Here is a 16,865-nt window from a genome sequence, read left to right on the forward strand (position 1 = left end):
AAGGTTGTACAGCCTTACATCTTGCATGCAAGTCTCCATCGCTGCCGATAGTCGAAGTTCTGCTCGCGAATATTTCGAACGAAATGAAGGAAGAGTTTGTCAACTGCAAGGCTGATGCACCAAAAAAAGGCGTTTTACAAAGTTTCAGCCCAACTACTAGAAAGAACAGTGCACTTGCATCTATCGGTCAGTTTTTGAATCCTGCTGAAGGAGACAAAGACGTCTTTTTGGACCGTTGTAGCGCTATTTTCTATGCCTGCTTCCACTCTCACCTCGATATCATGAAACTACTAGTGCCTCTTAATCGAGGGTTTTTGGAGAGACGAATTTTCGAAAATAAACATCTACTCGGAACCTTTCTTCACCAAGCCGTCAGTAACAAAAACTCTGAGTGTGCTGGGTGGCTGTTGAAAAATATGACGGAGAAGGCTATTAATGACAAGGACAGCTCTAATTGCACGGCGTGGGAGAAGGCCCTTCTTCCGGATAACTTTGACTTTGATGTAATCAAAGTTTTTGTGCGGAATAAGCCGGGACCCTCTATACTTCTGAATTCCTCGCAGGCTTCGCGCAAATTCTACGAGAGTGATGTCGGAAATGCGCTATGCTTCGCTATCGACCAAAATACTGTAAGGGCAACCCTTTTGCAACAAATAACACCGCCAAATACGGCTCACTAACACATACTGAGTAGCTTTCAGAGTTAGCTGTACGTTTTCCTCGAGCTAAGCGCTGTTCTTGTATTGACGCAAATGCCACCTGCTAATACATTGCTTATATCATACTCAGACGATCACTGTTCTTCTGTGTGACCAAAAGAAGATCTCTGATACAGCAGCTCGATGCCTTTTTAAAGAAATTGGGCATTTGCCGCGAATAGGAATCGGTTATCGTGCTAGGTCTGCGTCGTGTAGTTTCGAGCGGCCCACGGAGCGCGCATCGGGACCAGAGGATGGCGCGCGACAGGAGAATGACGCGCCAGACGAAGATGAACACTTGCCTGCGTATACATCCATAGCCGTGAGCAAGCCTTTCTAGCTTCAGTGTACCGTACACTAACAGACTAGATGCCCTATCTTGCGTTCGAGACTCACAAGGTTCTCGACATGTGGCGAGATCCAGACTGCCGACGCGGGCGAAACTCCGAACTAGACAATCCAAAACGCGACCTATCGTTTCCGTCATTGACTTTGGATGAATTTTGCTACCAGTCCCTACCTAAAAAAGCTATTGAGCGTCGCAACAATGATCAGGCCACTATGTCGGTCCGGCTAAATGAGCCGAGTTTCCCTACAACGGGCAAAGCAACACCACAGCGCAGTTCCGAAAAAGGAACACTGATTGTGGTTAAACAAGCGTGGATTTGGCAAATGAAAGATGTCTTGTTAATTTCAGGCTGCCGCAGTGATAGTGAACTACGTGGCCCACGCGCCAACAGATCCAAGTCGAAGAGTCGACGCATCGGGATGCTGCTTACCGACTTGTCTCTTGCCCCACAAGGTCCAGAACACATGAGAAGAGCGGATGAGCTGTTTCTTAAGTTTGAGCAGGCGATACTAAATGTTTCCGCGGATGTGGAGAAATACGTTCGCGATGTCAGCATCAATGCGATTAATATCGATACAGAAAGGAAGTGTCTGCACGTCATCATCGACATACAAGATGAGTTGTCTATGGTTAAACGCGTCATTTTACAGCAGGAAAAGATATGGAAAACATTTGCCAAGAAGGCCTGGCCCATGTACTGGGTGGCTGGCCAAGAAGAGATCATGGCCATTCCTAACGATGCCCACAAGAAAAACTTTGAGGAGTGGGAGTTCATCGCCGGCGCGCAGACAACTTTCAAAGAGTACTATCAGCGCATTGAACAGCTGGATGAAGACGCACAGAGGGTTGAGAGGTCAATTACGCTCATGCTGGACTTGAAATCGAAGCATGCAAATCTCCAGATTGCGAACTCGTCGGCCATGATGAGCGCTGTCGTAGTTGGCTTCACTGTCGTCACCATCATTTTCACTCCCATGTCGTATATGGCCTCGCTCTTCGCGGTGCCAATCACAAGCCTGCAGCGCCATCAAGATCCATCTCTCATTTCCAACGAGACAGGGGTATATAACCCTATCTATGTTGCAAAGGCAACCTGTGAGTATTGGCTTTTGTTGCTTTCGCGCCATTGCTCGGGACCAGTCAACTGACAAGTTGATATATGATTCTTTTGCTGTTGTAGGCAGTGCCGTCATAGCAACAATCTGCTTCGCGTGCTTCGGCATGTGGCTGTCATTGGAATGTCTTGGCATCAGAATCATACAAACCATAGTGAGGTTTGTCAAAGATCTGTGCTCGAGAGTGTTGGCTACACCACCGTGCCCGGGCGCGGCTCATGCTCTCTCTTTTGACGTATTTAAGAAACGCCGCAAGAGCAATGACGACGCGGACGAGGAAAAGGGCCACCACACTCACTGATAAGCTACAGGCGCAAGAACCGTCCTCCAGATCTACTTCCTTCGCAGGAAGAACCATGTACTGACTGTGAGGATGAATATGTAACTACTAATGAAGAATCAAATGATTCGTGCGGCGCAGGATTGCTACTTGTACACTCTGATTTCGAAACTGAGCAACCTTGTTTCACAGATACTGTTTTTGTACTTTTGCTTTCAACAAGCTTTCAATAAGAGATGACTCAACGTCACTACCTCTGAAGTATTGATGAATTCAATTTCATTGCTAATCTGTATCACTGGCTAGCTAAGTGCAAAGGGTCGTAGCATTGATTTAACCAGCGTCTGGCCGGCAAATGTGGCCGGTGACCTAGTTGAATCGCAGAAAACAAGTAGCTCAAGCAGCGCAAATCTCACCAAACATTGTACAACGTACTTACGGTCTATGCTGCGGCAATATTTGTAGCTGGCTTCTAAGCCGCTGCGTGTCTCTCCCTGGCATTGTCCAAGGCCAGGACAGCGACTCTATGGTTTACTCAGTACTTGCGGAATACCTCCTGGTAAATTGTGGCATGTTGGTATAGGCTTGACATTTTGGTATCTTTATAACTCGAGAAAAAAAAAAACGAAGAAGAAGCGCAACCCCTGACTCACTTCCATTACCACGCTGTCCCAAACAATTTGCTGCCATTCTCTCTTGACAAGCCGTTCTTGCGACGACAAGGACAACGGCAACGTCCTCATCTCTACGCAGCCGGTTTCTGCGCCTCGTCCTTCCACTCGGTTCTGCCGAGCCTCAAAATGTCGCTCGCCTCGAGGACCCAGTACTCGCTCGGGGCCTTGCCGTCGCGGGCGAGCTGGGCGGCCCTGACGGCGGCGCGGGCAATGACCTCGGCGTCCTGGGCGAGAAAGTCCTTGGCGGCGCCGCTGACGCGGCCGAGGCCGTGGGTGAGGGTCTGGAACCAGCCCTCGGCGGCGCGGGCCTGCTCGCGCTCGCCGAGGATGAGGCCGGGCTTGAGGATGACGGCGTGGGCGAAGCCGAGGGCGCGGACGGCGTCCTCGACGCCGTTCTTCATGCGGCTGTAGGGCACGCGGCTCGACAGCAGGCCGCGCGTGCCGCCGCTGGAGACGAAGACGAACGTCTGCGCGCCGGCCGCCTTGGCGGCGCGCGCCAGCTCCACGTTGAGGTCGTGGTCGACCTTCCACTGCTCGGCGAGCCCGCCCGCGGCGGCGCGCGTGGTGCCGAGCGCGGAGAAGACGGCCTCGGGCGCCGGCCGGAGCGCGGAGAGCACCGACGCCCACTGCGTCGTGTCGGTGTCGACGACGGCGTTGAGCGAGGAGGACGTCTCCCCACCGGCGGCACCGGCCGTCTTGGGGCTGCGGCGGGTGATGGTCGTCACGGGCGCGTAGGTCTCGCCCGCAAGGATGGTCGAGAGGATGTGGGAGCCGACGAGGCCGGTGGAGCCGATGATGGCGGCTGGGGCGGCGGCGGCGGCGGCGGCGGTGGGAGGAGTAGTAGGAGACATGATTGGAAGAGCTGATGCGGGATGTTGGTTGCGTTCAAATCGTAGATGTCAATGAGATGGATTGGGGGAATATTAAGATGAAGAAAAGAGACCGGAACGAGATTTGGGTGGTTTTGGTTTTGTTCTTGTCTTGAAGAGAGTCAATGGTTGCGCGGAGTGCGGAGCGGATTTCATCATACATGCCAGAGATTAGATACAGGCAAGGTACGGCTAGCTGCTAGCTAACTTTGAAGAGCTTGGGGAGCTTCCGGCAAGCTTCAGCCTTCACCAGCGGCCGATTCAACTGGTGCAGGGAGGCGAAGCCGCTAATAAATCGGCAGGGTCGCTAGCCCCACCCAAAGTCCTAATGTGGGCGGGAAGGATCTCAAGACGACGTAACAGTTTCTCTGCCTGCTTCGACAATCACCACCGCTCGGGACATTGGACATTGGGCATTGCGCGTTACGACTGGCGCCTATTCCGACACCCTCCTCGTCTCTCATTAACCCCATACCCTGCCCTTTTTTCTTCTTCTTTCTCATTTGCTGCGTGCAGTTCTTCTTCCTGTCCAGAATCAGCCCCTCCCACAATGGCAACCCAGTACGAAGGTCCGTATCCCCTCTCCTCCCTCCCCTCCTCCTCCTCGTCGGCTATTGCAAAACCCCTTCGGAGCTGACGAGCCTCGCCTCCCTCACAGTCGAGCACAACGTGCAGTTCGCCGAGCCCCGCCGCGGGCGGCGCGTCGACATGGCCTCGTTCTTCTCGCTGCTCAACCGCGTCGCCGAGACGCCCGCCTCGGCGGCCACGCCCGCCCACAACCCGCACGCCACGCCCACGCCCGCCGACACGGCCGACCTGTTCCGCATGCTGCAGGACCAGCTGCTGACGCTGCACACCACGGCGCCCACGGCCGACAACCGCTCCTTCCTCGAGCAGCTCATCACCACCCTCGACGGCGAGATCCAGGACCCGCCCGCCTCCCTGCGCGGCGTGGCTCCCGAGTTCCTCGACGGCCTGGACCGCGTCTCCCGCAAGACGCTCGCCGCCGACGACGACTGCGCCATCTGCAAGATCCCCTACCTCGAGGACGAGTGGTGCCTCGTCGTCGAGCTGCCCTGCCGCGGCCGCCACCGGTTCGACCTCGAGTGCGTCGGCCCTTGGCTGCGCAGCGTCGGGACCTGCCCCATGTGTCGCGAGGAGATGGTCAAGAAGAAGGAGGTCCCGGTCGTGGAAGACGACGACGACGAGGAAGACGGCGATATGATGTATGCGTAAGAGGCGAGGGAGGGGCGGAGAGAGAGAGAGAGAGAGAGAGAGCGGTAGATATTGGCTCTCGAGTGGCTTTCTTGGGCGTGTGCTGTTGTTGTTGCGGTGCCAGTTGTGGTAGTCGAGAGGATGGGAAAAACTTGAATGGGCGTATTGGAGTTTGTAAATTTTTTGAGACCATATACAGCATGAAGCGCTACGGGGACCAATTTAAGAAAGAACTCGCTTCAATAGATTAAACAATGTACATAGACTGGCATGAAAATCAACCTTATCCATCTTGGTCATGTCGCGCCTTTTGGCAAGGCCCCGTGCCTTGTCTTGTACCCTTTTTATTTCCCGCCCTTCTCAATCGTATCCATCTTTTTAATCACCCCATCTACTCTCTCCTTCAGGCCCTCTTCCTTGGCCGCACACGACAGATCAGACGACAGGTCGCCGAGGCGCTTCTTCCAGAACGCCCAGCGGTCCTTGGACGGGCCCTTGGACGGCGCGTCCACCAGGCTGCCCGTCCTGGTCACGTCCACCTCGTCCTGCTTGAGGGTGGCGGCGGCGCCCGAAAGGCGGTGGAGCTCGTCGCCGGCGTGCCACAGCCACTCGCTGGCCGTGTTCAGGTGCAGGTCCCGCGACGCCTCGGACTGGTGCTTCTCCTCGAGGCCGGCGCGCAGCTCCCACAGTCCGAGATTGAAGGACGACTGGAGCTGGTGGCCGAGGATGCGCGCCGCGAACGAGTTGAGCGAGATCCATTTCTGGAGCGCCGCGTGGTCCTCCTTGCCCTGGTTGAACTCGGGCTTGACTATTCTTTGTGTGAGCATCTCTGGTTTCTCTCTGACTGTGGCTTGCTTGCCAGAGTGGCCGGCCGACTTACAGTTCCACGCCTCTCGCAGTGCGGGGCCCAACATGGGCAAGTCCTTCCACACGGACGTCTTGGCGTCCCAAATCTTAACCTCGGCGGTATTCTTCTTCTGCAGCGCCTCGATGACGTTGATGAGCTGCTGCAGGCGCTGGTCCGTCGCGGGGATCGTCACGACCGACTTGAGCACCACATCCCAAAACGTGTACAGGAAGTCCTCGGCGCCGTCCTTGTTGGCGGCGATGGTCTTTTGAAAGAGCTGGTCAATCTTGTCGGCCGTGTCTTGAGTCGACGTGGGCTTTGCCAGCGAGGCCGCGTCCTTGACCTCGACGTCGATGATTTCGGCAATCTGCTTGGCGAGGGCGTCGCCGGTCGGGACCTCGGTAGACTTGAGAGGAGCTGTCGACATGGTAACGTGTGCGTTTGTGTGTATAGAAAAGGGAGTCAGAGGAAGAGGAGGAGGAAGAGAACGGGTAGGACGAGGAGGAGGGATGAGGAGTATATAGCCCAACGTCAGGCGCTGGATCGGAACAGGTGCCGGGACCAAGGTTTGCGTATGACGTTGGTGGGGGATGCGGGAGGTGTGAGAGGGGCGCAGTGATGGCGGGCTCGATCGTCGGATCAGCGCAGGGTGCGTGTGATGAGGCCGAGGAGCGCAGAGTCGGGCTTTCGCAGCTCTCATTCGAGAGAGGGGAACTAGAAACAAAGTATGGTGGTGAAAGATCAGGAACGAAAAACCCAGGCCAGAGGGTGCTGCCAACTGAGATACCTGCCTAATACAGGTACCTACTAATAATGTAGCTTACATTGCGTGGAGGTAAGCCTTTGGCGGGGAAAGCCAACGTGCACCAGATGCAAACAACGAGTGGAACGCGAAAAATTTCAAGCGCCCTTGGACTGCACGAGTAGGTACTAGGGATTTATAGAGACTATAGTATTGTACGATTGTACCTGAGAAAGGCTCTTAGACATTGTTGAGAATTGAAAGACACAAGTAAATAGATAAATAAATAAAAAAGAATGAAAAAGAATGAAACAATCCATACTGGTATTTACATGACGGACCGAAGCGGGGCTCATCGTAGCCAGACACCACCTGTTGTTACAAACGACGTTTAACAATCACATAACAATCACATAACAGTCACACAACAAGCACGTAAACAATCACATAACATACGGACAGCCAGCTGCGTACAAAATCTACTGGCAGCCAATATGCATGATATAGCCGATGCCCAGCAATAGATAAACCTCAACCTTTAACAATGTCAACTCAGCACCTACCTAGCCATCTTCTTCTAAAGCTGGCGACAGCGCCGTCACGGAGGATGAATCCATAGGGCGCAATGATGAGCACGCCTCGCGGCAGCTACTATTTCGAATCATACGAGCAATCTTTCAGAGAACACCGGTCACAAGAATATCGCTATAGTGTCGTTCGCTATACACAATGCTGTTGAAGACTTTAAAGTCATTGGCGTATAAAAAGCGGATAGCAGGAAAATGAAGAGGAGCAACTGTCGAGACCAATCACTGCTCTGGATTGCGCCACGGTCTTTTCGCCTCTGCCATTCACAAGCTGGCGGCTGGCGACGATCAAGAATGCAAAATTTGTACGTCTTATTCTCCATCGTTGAAGGAAAAAAAAACCCCCAAAGCAGGATTTCACAACGTGGGACGTGGTGCGATGCCTCCCTGCCCGACCACAGTCGACGTCATGGCATCGCACAGCCACAGGCCACGTCGGCGTGAGTCAACCAAAAACGGGGAAATATTGGCAACAAATTGGGACCCAAACGTCAAACTGAATTGAGATTCTTCTGCATGCACAGCGCAGCGTCTGCCGTTCCGAGCTCTCCGCCGCGATCACCCCGATGGGTTCCCGTTGAATGCCAGCAGGTTTGGCGTGCCGCTCGGGACGCCGGTCAGAACGTTCCTGGTCGCGAGCTCCTGGATGCGCTTACACAAGGCCTCCGAGCCCGGGAACCCCTCCAGCCCTGCCAGATAGGCCCCGAGTCCTGTAATATGAGCCGCCGCCATGGACGTGCCCGAGAGTGTTTTCTTTTTGCCCGCCGACCCCCCATCATGGCCCTCTGGTTAGCAACAAAGCACACAATACACTGTTTTTATGCAAGCAGACATGGACATACCGTGCTGCCACTCAGCCACGCAGACTGGATGTTGGTCCCCGGCGCGAAAATGTCAATCACCGAGCCGTAGTCGGAAAACGAGGCGCGGGCGTCGCGCTCCGTGCTCGCCGCGACCGTGCACACCGTCGGCTCCGACGCCGGCGACGTGCGGCCGGCGTCGCCGTTGTTGCCGCCCGCCGACACGGACACGAAGACGCCCGCGCGCACCAGCGCCGCCGCCGCGTCGTTGACCGCCTTGGAGAAGGACCCCCCGATGCTCAGGTTGGCCATGACGCCCCGCGGGCACCCGCGCGTCTTGGCGTCCTGCGCGATCCAGTCCATGCCCGCAATCACGTTGCCAAACGAGCCGCTGCCGTTGTCGTCGAGCACCTTGACGCCGTACAGCCGTGTGCGCTTGGCCACCCCGTGCACGACGCCCCCGATGACGCCCGCAATGTGCGTGCCGTGCCCGTTGCCGTCGGTGGTCTGGCCGACAAACGTCTTGACTTGCGCGGCTCGACCACCAAACTCCTGTAGAAAAGACAAAATGATTTGGTTAGAAGAGAAGGGGTTTTTGCGAGGAATGAAGCGTGAGAAAAATGTTATTTCGTACAGGATGAGTGGCTGAAATTCCGGTATCGAGAATGTATGAGCAGGTTCCGGCGCCGGCCGAGCTGTCATAGGTGTAAGTGGTGTTGCCAGGCTTGCGGTGGGAAATGCGCCCGAGATTCCACCCGGCATTCGGCTGATCAACGTAGCTAAAAGGCTTGACGGCGGCGTCGTGCTCAATGTACTCGACCTGCGTCAAGGCTGTCAGAGAGCGACCCCTTTCTGGGCAAAGTAGTCATCACTTACACTAGGATTCAGCCGCAGAAACGCCAACTCTGCCTCGTCGAGCGACGCAGAGAATCCGTGAAAGATGTTTGCATAAACGTGTTCAGTTGCCGAGGCGTGTTTCAAGACACCGCCACTAGCACCGAGCACCGAGGCTCCGGACTTGAGCTTGACGATGTAGCGACCTGTTATGACGTCGCCCGCGGGCTTGAACAGCGGTGCAATATTCGACTGCGGCTCTGCGGCTGCCGCCAGGCCAGCAAGGGCGAAGAGAAAGCGAATCGGGTTCATGATGAATGCGTTGCTTTGATACATGACCGCTAACATGAGTTTACGCACCCCAATGGGTTGAATATATATATATATATGTTTCCGGACACTGGGAGTCTCCAGGTCTGGACGTGCAAGAAAGACGCCGCGCCATCTCATCTGACTAGTCCAGCCGCAATAACCTTGGATAAAGTTAAAAAGCAATCTTATTTGACGAGAGCAGCCATCTTTCTGTTCTCAACACATGCTACCTTCCCCATTCAACGTCAAAGTGCGGGGGCTTTGTAGCATTGCATGGCAGCTGAAGACAGCCCGTCAGCCACGGCGCAGCCGTGACAGGACACGGCATCACGCCCGCCACCGCGTTCTCTCTCTAGTGGCCAAGTCAACTACGACGCTACCCTTGCAAGCTGTCCTACCCCAACGTCATCCTTATTCTTCCGCTGGCGTGCACCACGATCCCCGTCTCACAATCCTCCTCTTCCGAGCACAGCAGCACGACCACCAACCCCGCCGTGGCGCTGCGAGTACCGGATGTCTGCGGCGGCCCGGACCAGAGAAGAAACCCCTCTCCGGACGAGCTCCAAGCTCACGGGGTTGTCACCGATCCATTCCGTAGTTACACCGGGCCGGGTGCATCCTACGCGCCCCCCCCCTCCAGAAGCGATCTTGCTACCCACGACTCCCCAGCAAAGTCTGAGACGGACGCTACGGCGAGAGCGTTGCCGATGCGGCTGAGGCCGTTCGCCCAGGTGGTGAGACACCAGCGTGATCATATTGGCAACAAGGTGGCGCATCGACTTGGCGGTGGCGATTGTGGCCCTGCGGATGGGTGGGCGCGCAGAAGATGACCCGAGAGTCGACCTTCATGATGAGGAGATTGGTCCGGCAACGGGCCGTTTTGGAAGGCAACGAGGGAGTTTGTGAAGCAATCAATCGAGTAGTTGATGGCGATGGACCCAGAGATGGGAAGTCGCCCGCGATGCTCTTCACACGGCAGTGGCTTTGGGGGGGTGGTGTTTGTGAGCCGCAGGTTGCGTAGCTCCGAGGAGGATCCCGCGTTTTCACCAGGGCCTTTACCAGTGCCTGGAACAAGAAGAACAAAAGAATTCTTTTTGTATTGTACCTCGAAGGGGTGACCAGCTATGCCGTGCGCGCGAGCCTTCACTCCCTGTCTCAGCATTGTTCTGGATTCGCACCTTTTTGTTACCAGCGGGGTGAGTGTTACGAAAAGAAGTTTGCCGGATAATGGCAACTGCGAGCAATCAGCTTGTCGTTGTACAAGACGCACGGCTCCCTGACGAGTCAGAAGTCGGATGATCGATTGGGTTAGCTGAATGAAGGGATATAATGAAATAACAATCATGTAGAGCCAAAGTACCAAGCGTTGTAATAGCTTGTAAGCTGAAAGATTTCATGGACACTTGTTTCCTGAAAGCTCCATGAGGAAATGCATTGCTCCCAAACTAACCTCGAGCAAGCCATGAACACAGAATACATTGTCAGAGTAACTAGCCCCGTGTCTCAATGCCAAAGAAATTGAGACCAAGGGGGTTATCACAGAGGCGTCTGGTAGTGAATTTTACATTGTCAGCTTATCCTGGATGATTCTGCCCATTATGGGACGCCAGACTTTCTTGATAAAGTAGCAAGCATCGATAGGAGGGCTATGTTGTGTTATGCGAAGCACTTTTGCAATGAGTCGTGGTTTTGATTCATGCCCTCGACCGTGGTGTCGGGAAATGATGGCTGCATCAAAACGGCCATGGATATTCGGTACATCTATGAGTTTTTCTGTTTGCTCATTGCACGCCAACCAGAAAGTTGGTGCCCATCACGTAGGCCTAGAAGCAAAAACATGTCACTGCAGAAGACCTTGCACGAGCTCATGTCATTCGGGCGCCGCAGGGTCTTTATTGAAAAGCAACTGCCACATGTACAACTACAAAAAGGAAAAAAAAGACACACGGCGCCGCCGCTACGTCCAACCTCCGTCGACGCGGATGCTCTGGTTCGTCATGCCCGAGCTGTCGTCGGAGCAGAGCCAGAGGGCAGTCCGCGCAATCTCGGCGGGCACGAGCAGGCGCTTGATGGCCTGGCTGCCGAGGACGAGCCTCTCGTACTCGGGCGTCATGACCTCGCGCAGCTCCCGCTCCGTGGCGATGGACCCGGGCATGATGCTGTTGACGCGGACGCCGTGGGGGCCGAGCTCGTGCGCCAGCGTGCGCGTGAGCCCGACGACGGCGGCCTTCATGGTCGTGTACGGCACCAGGCCCGTGGCGGGGACCGCCCACGAGATGCTGCCCATGTTGACGACGGACGCCGTCGGCGCCGCCGCGCGCAGCCCGGGCAGCAGCGCCTGCGTCAGGAAGAAGTGGTGGCTGAGGTTGACGTCGACGGCCCTGGCCCACCACTCGGGCGTGACGTCGGCCGTCGGCCGCCGCATGCCCGCCGCCGCGCTGTTGACCAGGCAGTCGACGCGCGGGAAGGCGGCGAGGATCGCCGCCGCCGTCGGCTGCAGCGAGCCGGCAATGTCCGACACGTCGCAGTGGTGGTAGACGGGCGCGTGCGCGACGACGCCCAGCGCCGCCACGCGGCCCGCCGTGGCGGCCGCGGCGTCGTCGTCAATGTCGAGGAAGACGACCTGCGCGCCCTGCACGGCAAAGTGCTCGACCATGGACGCGCCGATGCCCATGCTGCCGCCGGTGAGGACGACTACGCGGTCCTTGAGGCTGGGGTACGTGGCGAATTGGGCGTGGTCCGTCATTGGGCGCGGGGCGAGGAGGGAGGGACTGGCTTGCTGTTCTTTTGTTCTCGTTTACGGGTTTCAAGTGTTTAGATTGAGGAGAAGCGGCGTTGCTTGGCAGTTTACTTACGTTGTAGGACGGGGGAGAACAACAGGGAGATCCGACGCGGACTATATTGATCTTCAAGCTCGCCCAGTCTCATGACATGCAGGAAGGCGCGGGGTTGCTGCCCAAGCGGCATGACAGCACCAAAAGAGGTCGCGGAATGGAACGTTGCGCCACTTCGGCGGCCGACTTGGAGCTGCTCCGGACCGGAACGAAGCCGGAGCTTGTGTTGAATGACCAACTTAGCTCATCAGCGATGAATTAGCATGGAAAGATGAGAGATCGAATAAGATATCGATCGGTTGCTCTGTTTTCCTCTGCTCCTACTGCCCCGGAATCAAGGACAATGACGCAAAATAGTGTCCGAAGCTGGCCAAACCATGCTGCCGAACACTGAGACTCTTACGCTACTCTGGCACCACTCACGGGAGATATGTGCTCTTGAATACACGGAATAATCTTTTCTTGACTTCATGGCTTGTACCCGAAAAGAAAGCGAGCAAGGTGCTTGTAAGAGAACTACCATGAGCAGCCAGCTAATAAGGGCTGGCACCCGTCCGTCAGCTCTCGCAGCCGTGCGAATGAGTCGTCAAGCGAGTCGGCCATTACAGGCACTGCGGAGTCGAAGGAAGCGGAGAAAAAAAATCGTCTGAAGAAAACAGTTCTTACGCCCATGGCCTCTTGGCATAAATATGCGTCAGATTCTCTCGAGTCAGCTCGACCCCGACAATAGGCCGTATTCAAGGACAGGCCAGTCAGAAAACTTTAGCTTCCATACAAACTAGCATCCACAGCGTTGACTAGTCAGGAAGATTTTGAAACAACAGGATGTGATTATAATATTGTAGGTACTTTACTGCGGAGTGAATGCACACAATCATTTGACTGCTTGCGGTATTGGCGGGCATTTACAGGTTGGCGGCTCACGGCTCCGGCTCCGCAGCCATAACAAGCAGCACACGGACAATTGCAAAGCACAGTACCAGTGAGCACCTACCGCTTCAAGGTTGCACGACTGGTTACACGGATCATCCGCCGACTGTCCGATTTCAGTTGGCCTGGTTCTGGATTGCATTCATGTTTGCAGTCTTCACGGAACGAGCATGTCTGTGTGGCTGCACGGGCCTCAACCAATCCAACGACTTCAGACACGCGCCCAACGCGAATGAATTCCCCGGAAAGTAAATCTGTCCCGAAAGCATCATCGGACGACACAGAAAAGACCGATACTGATATGGAGTGCAAAATTGCACTAGCCCGTGCCAGTCTTTCTACACCAACGGCCGCGCAGGCTTGCCTCAGTGTTGGAAGCTTGCGCCTGGGATGAAACGTTAGTCTGAAGCCAGTCTCACAAGCAAGATTGACTCGGGCTATTGAAACAAGCGCCCACCTTTTTGTTAGTTTTTTGCTTCTCAGTTTTTTTTTTTTTTTTTTTTTTTTACTTTTTTGCGAGCAACAACCCCTTAATCCGTCGGGGGTGGCCGAGCTGATCGAAGCAATTTGGAAGGGCCAGCGAAGCACGCTGTTGTCGTTGGTACAGATAATGAAAACCGGCAGTGCTCTCTCAACCGCTTGTCCAGCCATGGCGACCCGGAAAATATTCAAACTGAGTCCACTGAGGGGTGCGCGTGCGGATGAGCACCGACTCTGTAAATAGAACTACGGTGCTGGGGCCAACCAGGCAGCCAGGGTCCCCCGGTGGCCGACGACCATCAGTATTAGCTATCGTTTCCCGGCTTTGGACCGATGATACTTGCTCACTTTGGCCTATTAGTCCGAGAACGTGCGCCTAGCCGATGCCCCTTTGTCTCGGCACAGATGGCGTTGCGGAATCCTACCTCGGGCGGTGGCACCACTGCAAGCATTAGCCCCGTGTATATACGAACTCGGGCGCGCCCGCAGCTTCTGCCTTCTGGAAGCCGGCAAGCCCTGTTACTGGTACATATTCCATTTTCTGATCGGCGGCCTGACAGGCTCGGCCAGGGCGGATGTTCGTCTCCTGACCTCTCCGGCTCCCCTTTTTGAACCAGAGTTAAGCAAACAAAGGTTGGCGTTGCGACGGCCGTCTGCGGTAGATGAGGCTGAACCGTCCACGTATTTCGGCCGCGGCTAATTGGCTGGGGGTTTCTTTTTTTTACTGGGCGTTTCCCTCGGGAGGCGTGACGAGAGCTGACCAGCTCATAATATGGCGTTTCCGTAAGCTATCGTAACCATCTACTACAAGTATGCACAGAGTATGCGGCGGCACGGGCAAGAGACATTCAACTCGTAGCTAATTGTAGTGTATAATGCGACGGCGCGGCGGAGCACATTCTGGACTGTCACTTTTTCAGGCCATCAGAAGCAGAGCAACTGACAGTGTGACACCTGTTGCGATGGAGCTGAGCCACGGCATACCTGGTTGGAGGAACGATAGTTTGTATGGAGTGCGGAGGACCAAGGGAACAAAGAAGTGATTGTCACGCTCGGGCGCCGCGGCCGACTAGCCATGCTTGTCTAGCGAGTTATTAAGTACAGGTCTCAGGATGTACACAGCACGCATTGTCGCCGTCGGTGACACTACTCCGTATGCTGGGCGGCATAACGAGCATCATGAGCCCTCTGCGACATGTTCGTGAATAGCAGCTATAGGTTGTCTATTATATTGCTGCAGGCGTTATTGTCACATTGTTAATTTCAGCACAATTTCTATTGCGCCCAACTGGAGATTCGAAGCTGACTGGCTGGTCCCTCGGCTAGACGTACAGGGCGCAAATCACAGCCGTCGGGGATACGGCAGTGACCGCCCCTGTGCGCGTTGTGGCCCAACTTTACTCAGTGCTCCTGGTCAGGGGTGGTGCGGGCCTGTTTTTGCGTCTTGTGATGGGGAGTCGATTAGCAAGTGTTGAGAAGACTGAGTATGCTCCAAGGGATCGAGGTCGACACGTGGTGTAGCAGGGATACAGCGGCCAGGTCTCAGCTCCCAGGCAGCACTACCAGCAGGCCAGATGGCGGGCGACAGAGCAATCCGGCATACCTCTGGGGCACAGACCCATCCAGCGTGGTTTGGACATGCCGAAGACCAACTAGCAAAGCATGCCTGGCTGGCCCATGGTGCCGGGGCAATCGTTCTCGAAGCCGCCAAGTGTTCTCAAGCTGGAGCACCATGGTATCCATTGTGGCGCCCTCTTGTTCTGGGCAAGGCTGCAGCAAGGTGCAGGTCTCGTCATATCCGCGTCCTCTAGGTGAGTCGCCCGATCAACAAGGGGGTCCTTATTTCTTGTGCTAATGGGGTTCGAGTTATAACCCACAATGGTCATTGGCCACGCCGAGACATGCCAATCATACGAAGCGGCGTCAATGAATAGGTCCTAGTTATCCAGCCACCTGGGATATAACAGGCGGTAAAGACTCGGCCAACAAAGAAATTTGATGCTTTGACGAGTCATGGCTCGACCGAGTTTGATATCATGATCTGATGTAGACTTGTCCCTGGCAGCAACAATTGAGAAGCTGCAAGAGTGTACGGGGCCTAGGCGGAGGAACACTGGCCATCACAGTTACCATGTCGCACAACTAATGCGACTCGAGCAAGGGAGTAGCATGAGTTCGGGTTGATTATCAGCAACACCAATCAGTGTTGCAGGCTTTTAGTTAAATGTCGGATGTTGGCCTGTAGTTGGCAATACTTGGCTGTGCAGGTCGTGATCTGGCGAGTCGGCGATTGTTGATTACTGTTAGCAGCTAAGTAGTTAGCTAGTTGACTCCGGCGGCCCTTTTCAGCGCTGGGCAGGGCCGGCGACCCCGAGCCCGCTAACGACTCACAGGATGGCTGGCCTAGCACAATTTAGTCCAATAGCATTTTGGCCTGCATGGATTGTGCCACAGGAGGGAAGATTAAGGTTAGTGGTTGAAACAGTCGCAGAAAGGCAACCGAGGCGGTGGCAGCAACGAGACAACGAGACCGAGGCTGGCGGTGACAATATTGCCTTGCGAGATGCCGCATATCGCGATGAGACGCTTGACGAGCTCAACGCTTTGTCGGGCACCGGACAGAGCCCGGCGCCACGTCTACATGCATGCAGCGTGCAGCATGTGGCTGAGGAAGCCTTTCCATGATGACGGGGCCGAGATAGGATGGAGCGCCAATGGTGATGGGCAAGGCCGCGGTTTGCTGCATCGGATGACGGGACAGTCCAGCCAGTTGCCTGCCAACCGTCATCAGCCAGCCTGCCTGGCGGCATTCCCATGGGGAGGGGGCTCATCAGCAAAGGAACCCTGTTCCATGAGAGACGACAAGGCTGCAATACCCGGACGGGTGATGAGGGCGTGATGGCGAATGGCTTGGCCGGTTATGTACCAAGCAGCGCAGGGCAGCGTGGCGGATTGACAATGCCAACCCTTGCCGGGCTGCAGCAGGCGTCGCCTGACGCTAGAGCGCAGAGGCGAAGTCGTGGTGCGTGCGGCAAGTTAATCAATTTGTTGTACAGTTTAATCTGTATCGAGTATCGAATCAGGACGCGGTAAAGCCGTCCACGGATGCAATCACGGAGTTGCTGCAGATGCAAGGAGTCATGGATGACGGATAGATTGTGAGATGCAATCTAGAGGAGACTCGACGCGGCCTGGTGGTGGCGGGCGTTGGAGTGGTGGCATCAAGTCGAGGTGGCGAGCATGACGCAGCAAGCCCAAGCCCCTGTGGCTGCTGGTGACATTCATCAGACGCCGGACCG

General features: G+C 55.3%; 6 protein-coding genes across 6 annotated transcripts; 2 read left to right on the forward strand and 4 right to left on the reverse strand.

Moving 5' to 3' along the window:
- Positions 1-416: 416 nt before the first annotated feature.
- On the forward strand, positions 417-2,463 carry V2A60_006134 (uncharacterized protein; the record flags this gene model as incomplete). The annotated part of the gene is made up of 4 exons (XM_083257431.1): positions 417-629; positions 695-709; positions 1,068-2,142; positions 2,228-2,463. The coding sequence occupies 4 exons, from the start codon at positions 417-419 to the stop codon at positions 2,461-2,463; spliced, it is 1,539 nt and encodes a 512-aa protein (XP_083113557.1).
- A 724-nt stretch (positions 2,464-3,187) lies between these two features.
- Positions 3,188-3,967, reverse strand: V2A60_006135 (uncharacterized protein; the record flags this gene model as incomplete). The annotated part of the gene is made up of 1 exon (XM_083257432.1): positions 3,188-3,967. One exon carries the CDS (start codon positions 3,965-3,967, stop codon positions 3,188-3,190), a length of 780 nt encoding a protein of 259 aa, XP_083113558.1.
- A 568-nt stretch (positions 3,968-4,535) lies between these two features.
- V2A60_006136 (uncharacterized protein) lies at positions 4,536-5,221 on the forward strand (the record flags this gene model as incomplete). The annotated part of the gene is made up of 2 exons (XM_083257433.1): positions 4,536-4,554; positions 4,644-5,221. The coding sequence occupies 2 exons, from the start codon at positions 4,536-4,538 to the stop codon at positions 5,219-5,221; spliced, it is 597 nt and encodes a 198-aa protein (XP_083113559.1).
- Positions 5,222-5,544: 323 nt separating this feature from the next.
- Positions 5,545-6,474, reverse strand: V2A60_006137 (DUF3632 domain-containing protein; the record flags this gene model as incomplete). Its single annotated transcript, XM_083257434.1, has 2 exons — positions 5,545-6,008; positions 6,081-6,474. The coding sequence occupies 2 exons, from the start codon at positions 6,472-6,474 to the stop codon at positions 5,545-5,547; spliced, it is 858 nt and encodes a 285-aa protein (XP_083113560.1).
- A 1,460-nt stretch (positions 6,475-7,934) lies between these two features.
- V2A60_006138 (S8 family peptidase) lies at positions 7,935-9,322 on the reverse strand (the record flags this gene model as incomplete). Its single annotated transcript, XM_083257435.1, has 4 exons — positions 7,935-8,159; positions 8,219-8,728; positions 8,811-8,996; positions 9,053-9,322. The coding sequence occupies 4 exons, from the start codon at positions 9,320-9,322 to the stop codon at positions 7,935-7,937; spliced, it is 1,191 nt and encodes a 396-aa protein (XP_083113561.1).
- A 1,957-nt stretch (positions 9,323-11,279) lies between these two features.
- On the reverse strand, positions 11,280-12,068 carry V2A60_006139 (SDR family NAD(P)-dependent oxidoreductase; the record flags this gene model as incomplete). The annotated part of the gene is made up of 1 exon (XM_083257436.1): positions 11,280-12,068. The coding sequence occupies one exon, from the start codon at positions 12,066-12,068 to the stop codon at positions 11,280-11,282; it is 789 nt and encodes a 262-aa protein (XP_083113562.1).
- Positions 12,069-16,865: the final 4,797 nt, after the last annotated feature.

Source organism: Cordyceps javanica, chromosome 4 (genome assembly GCF_051103115.1).
Source record: "Cordyceps javanica chromosome 4, complete sequence".
Classification (NCBI taxonomy): domain Eukaryota; kingdom Fungi; phylum Ascomycota; class Sordariomycetes; order Hypocreales; family Cordycipitaceae; genus Cordyceps; species Cordyceps javanica.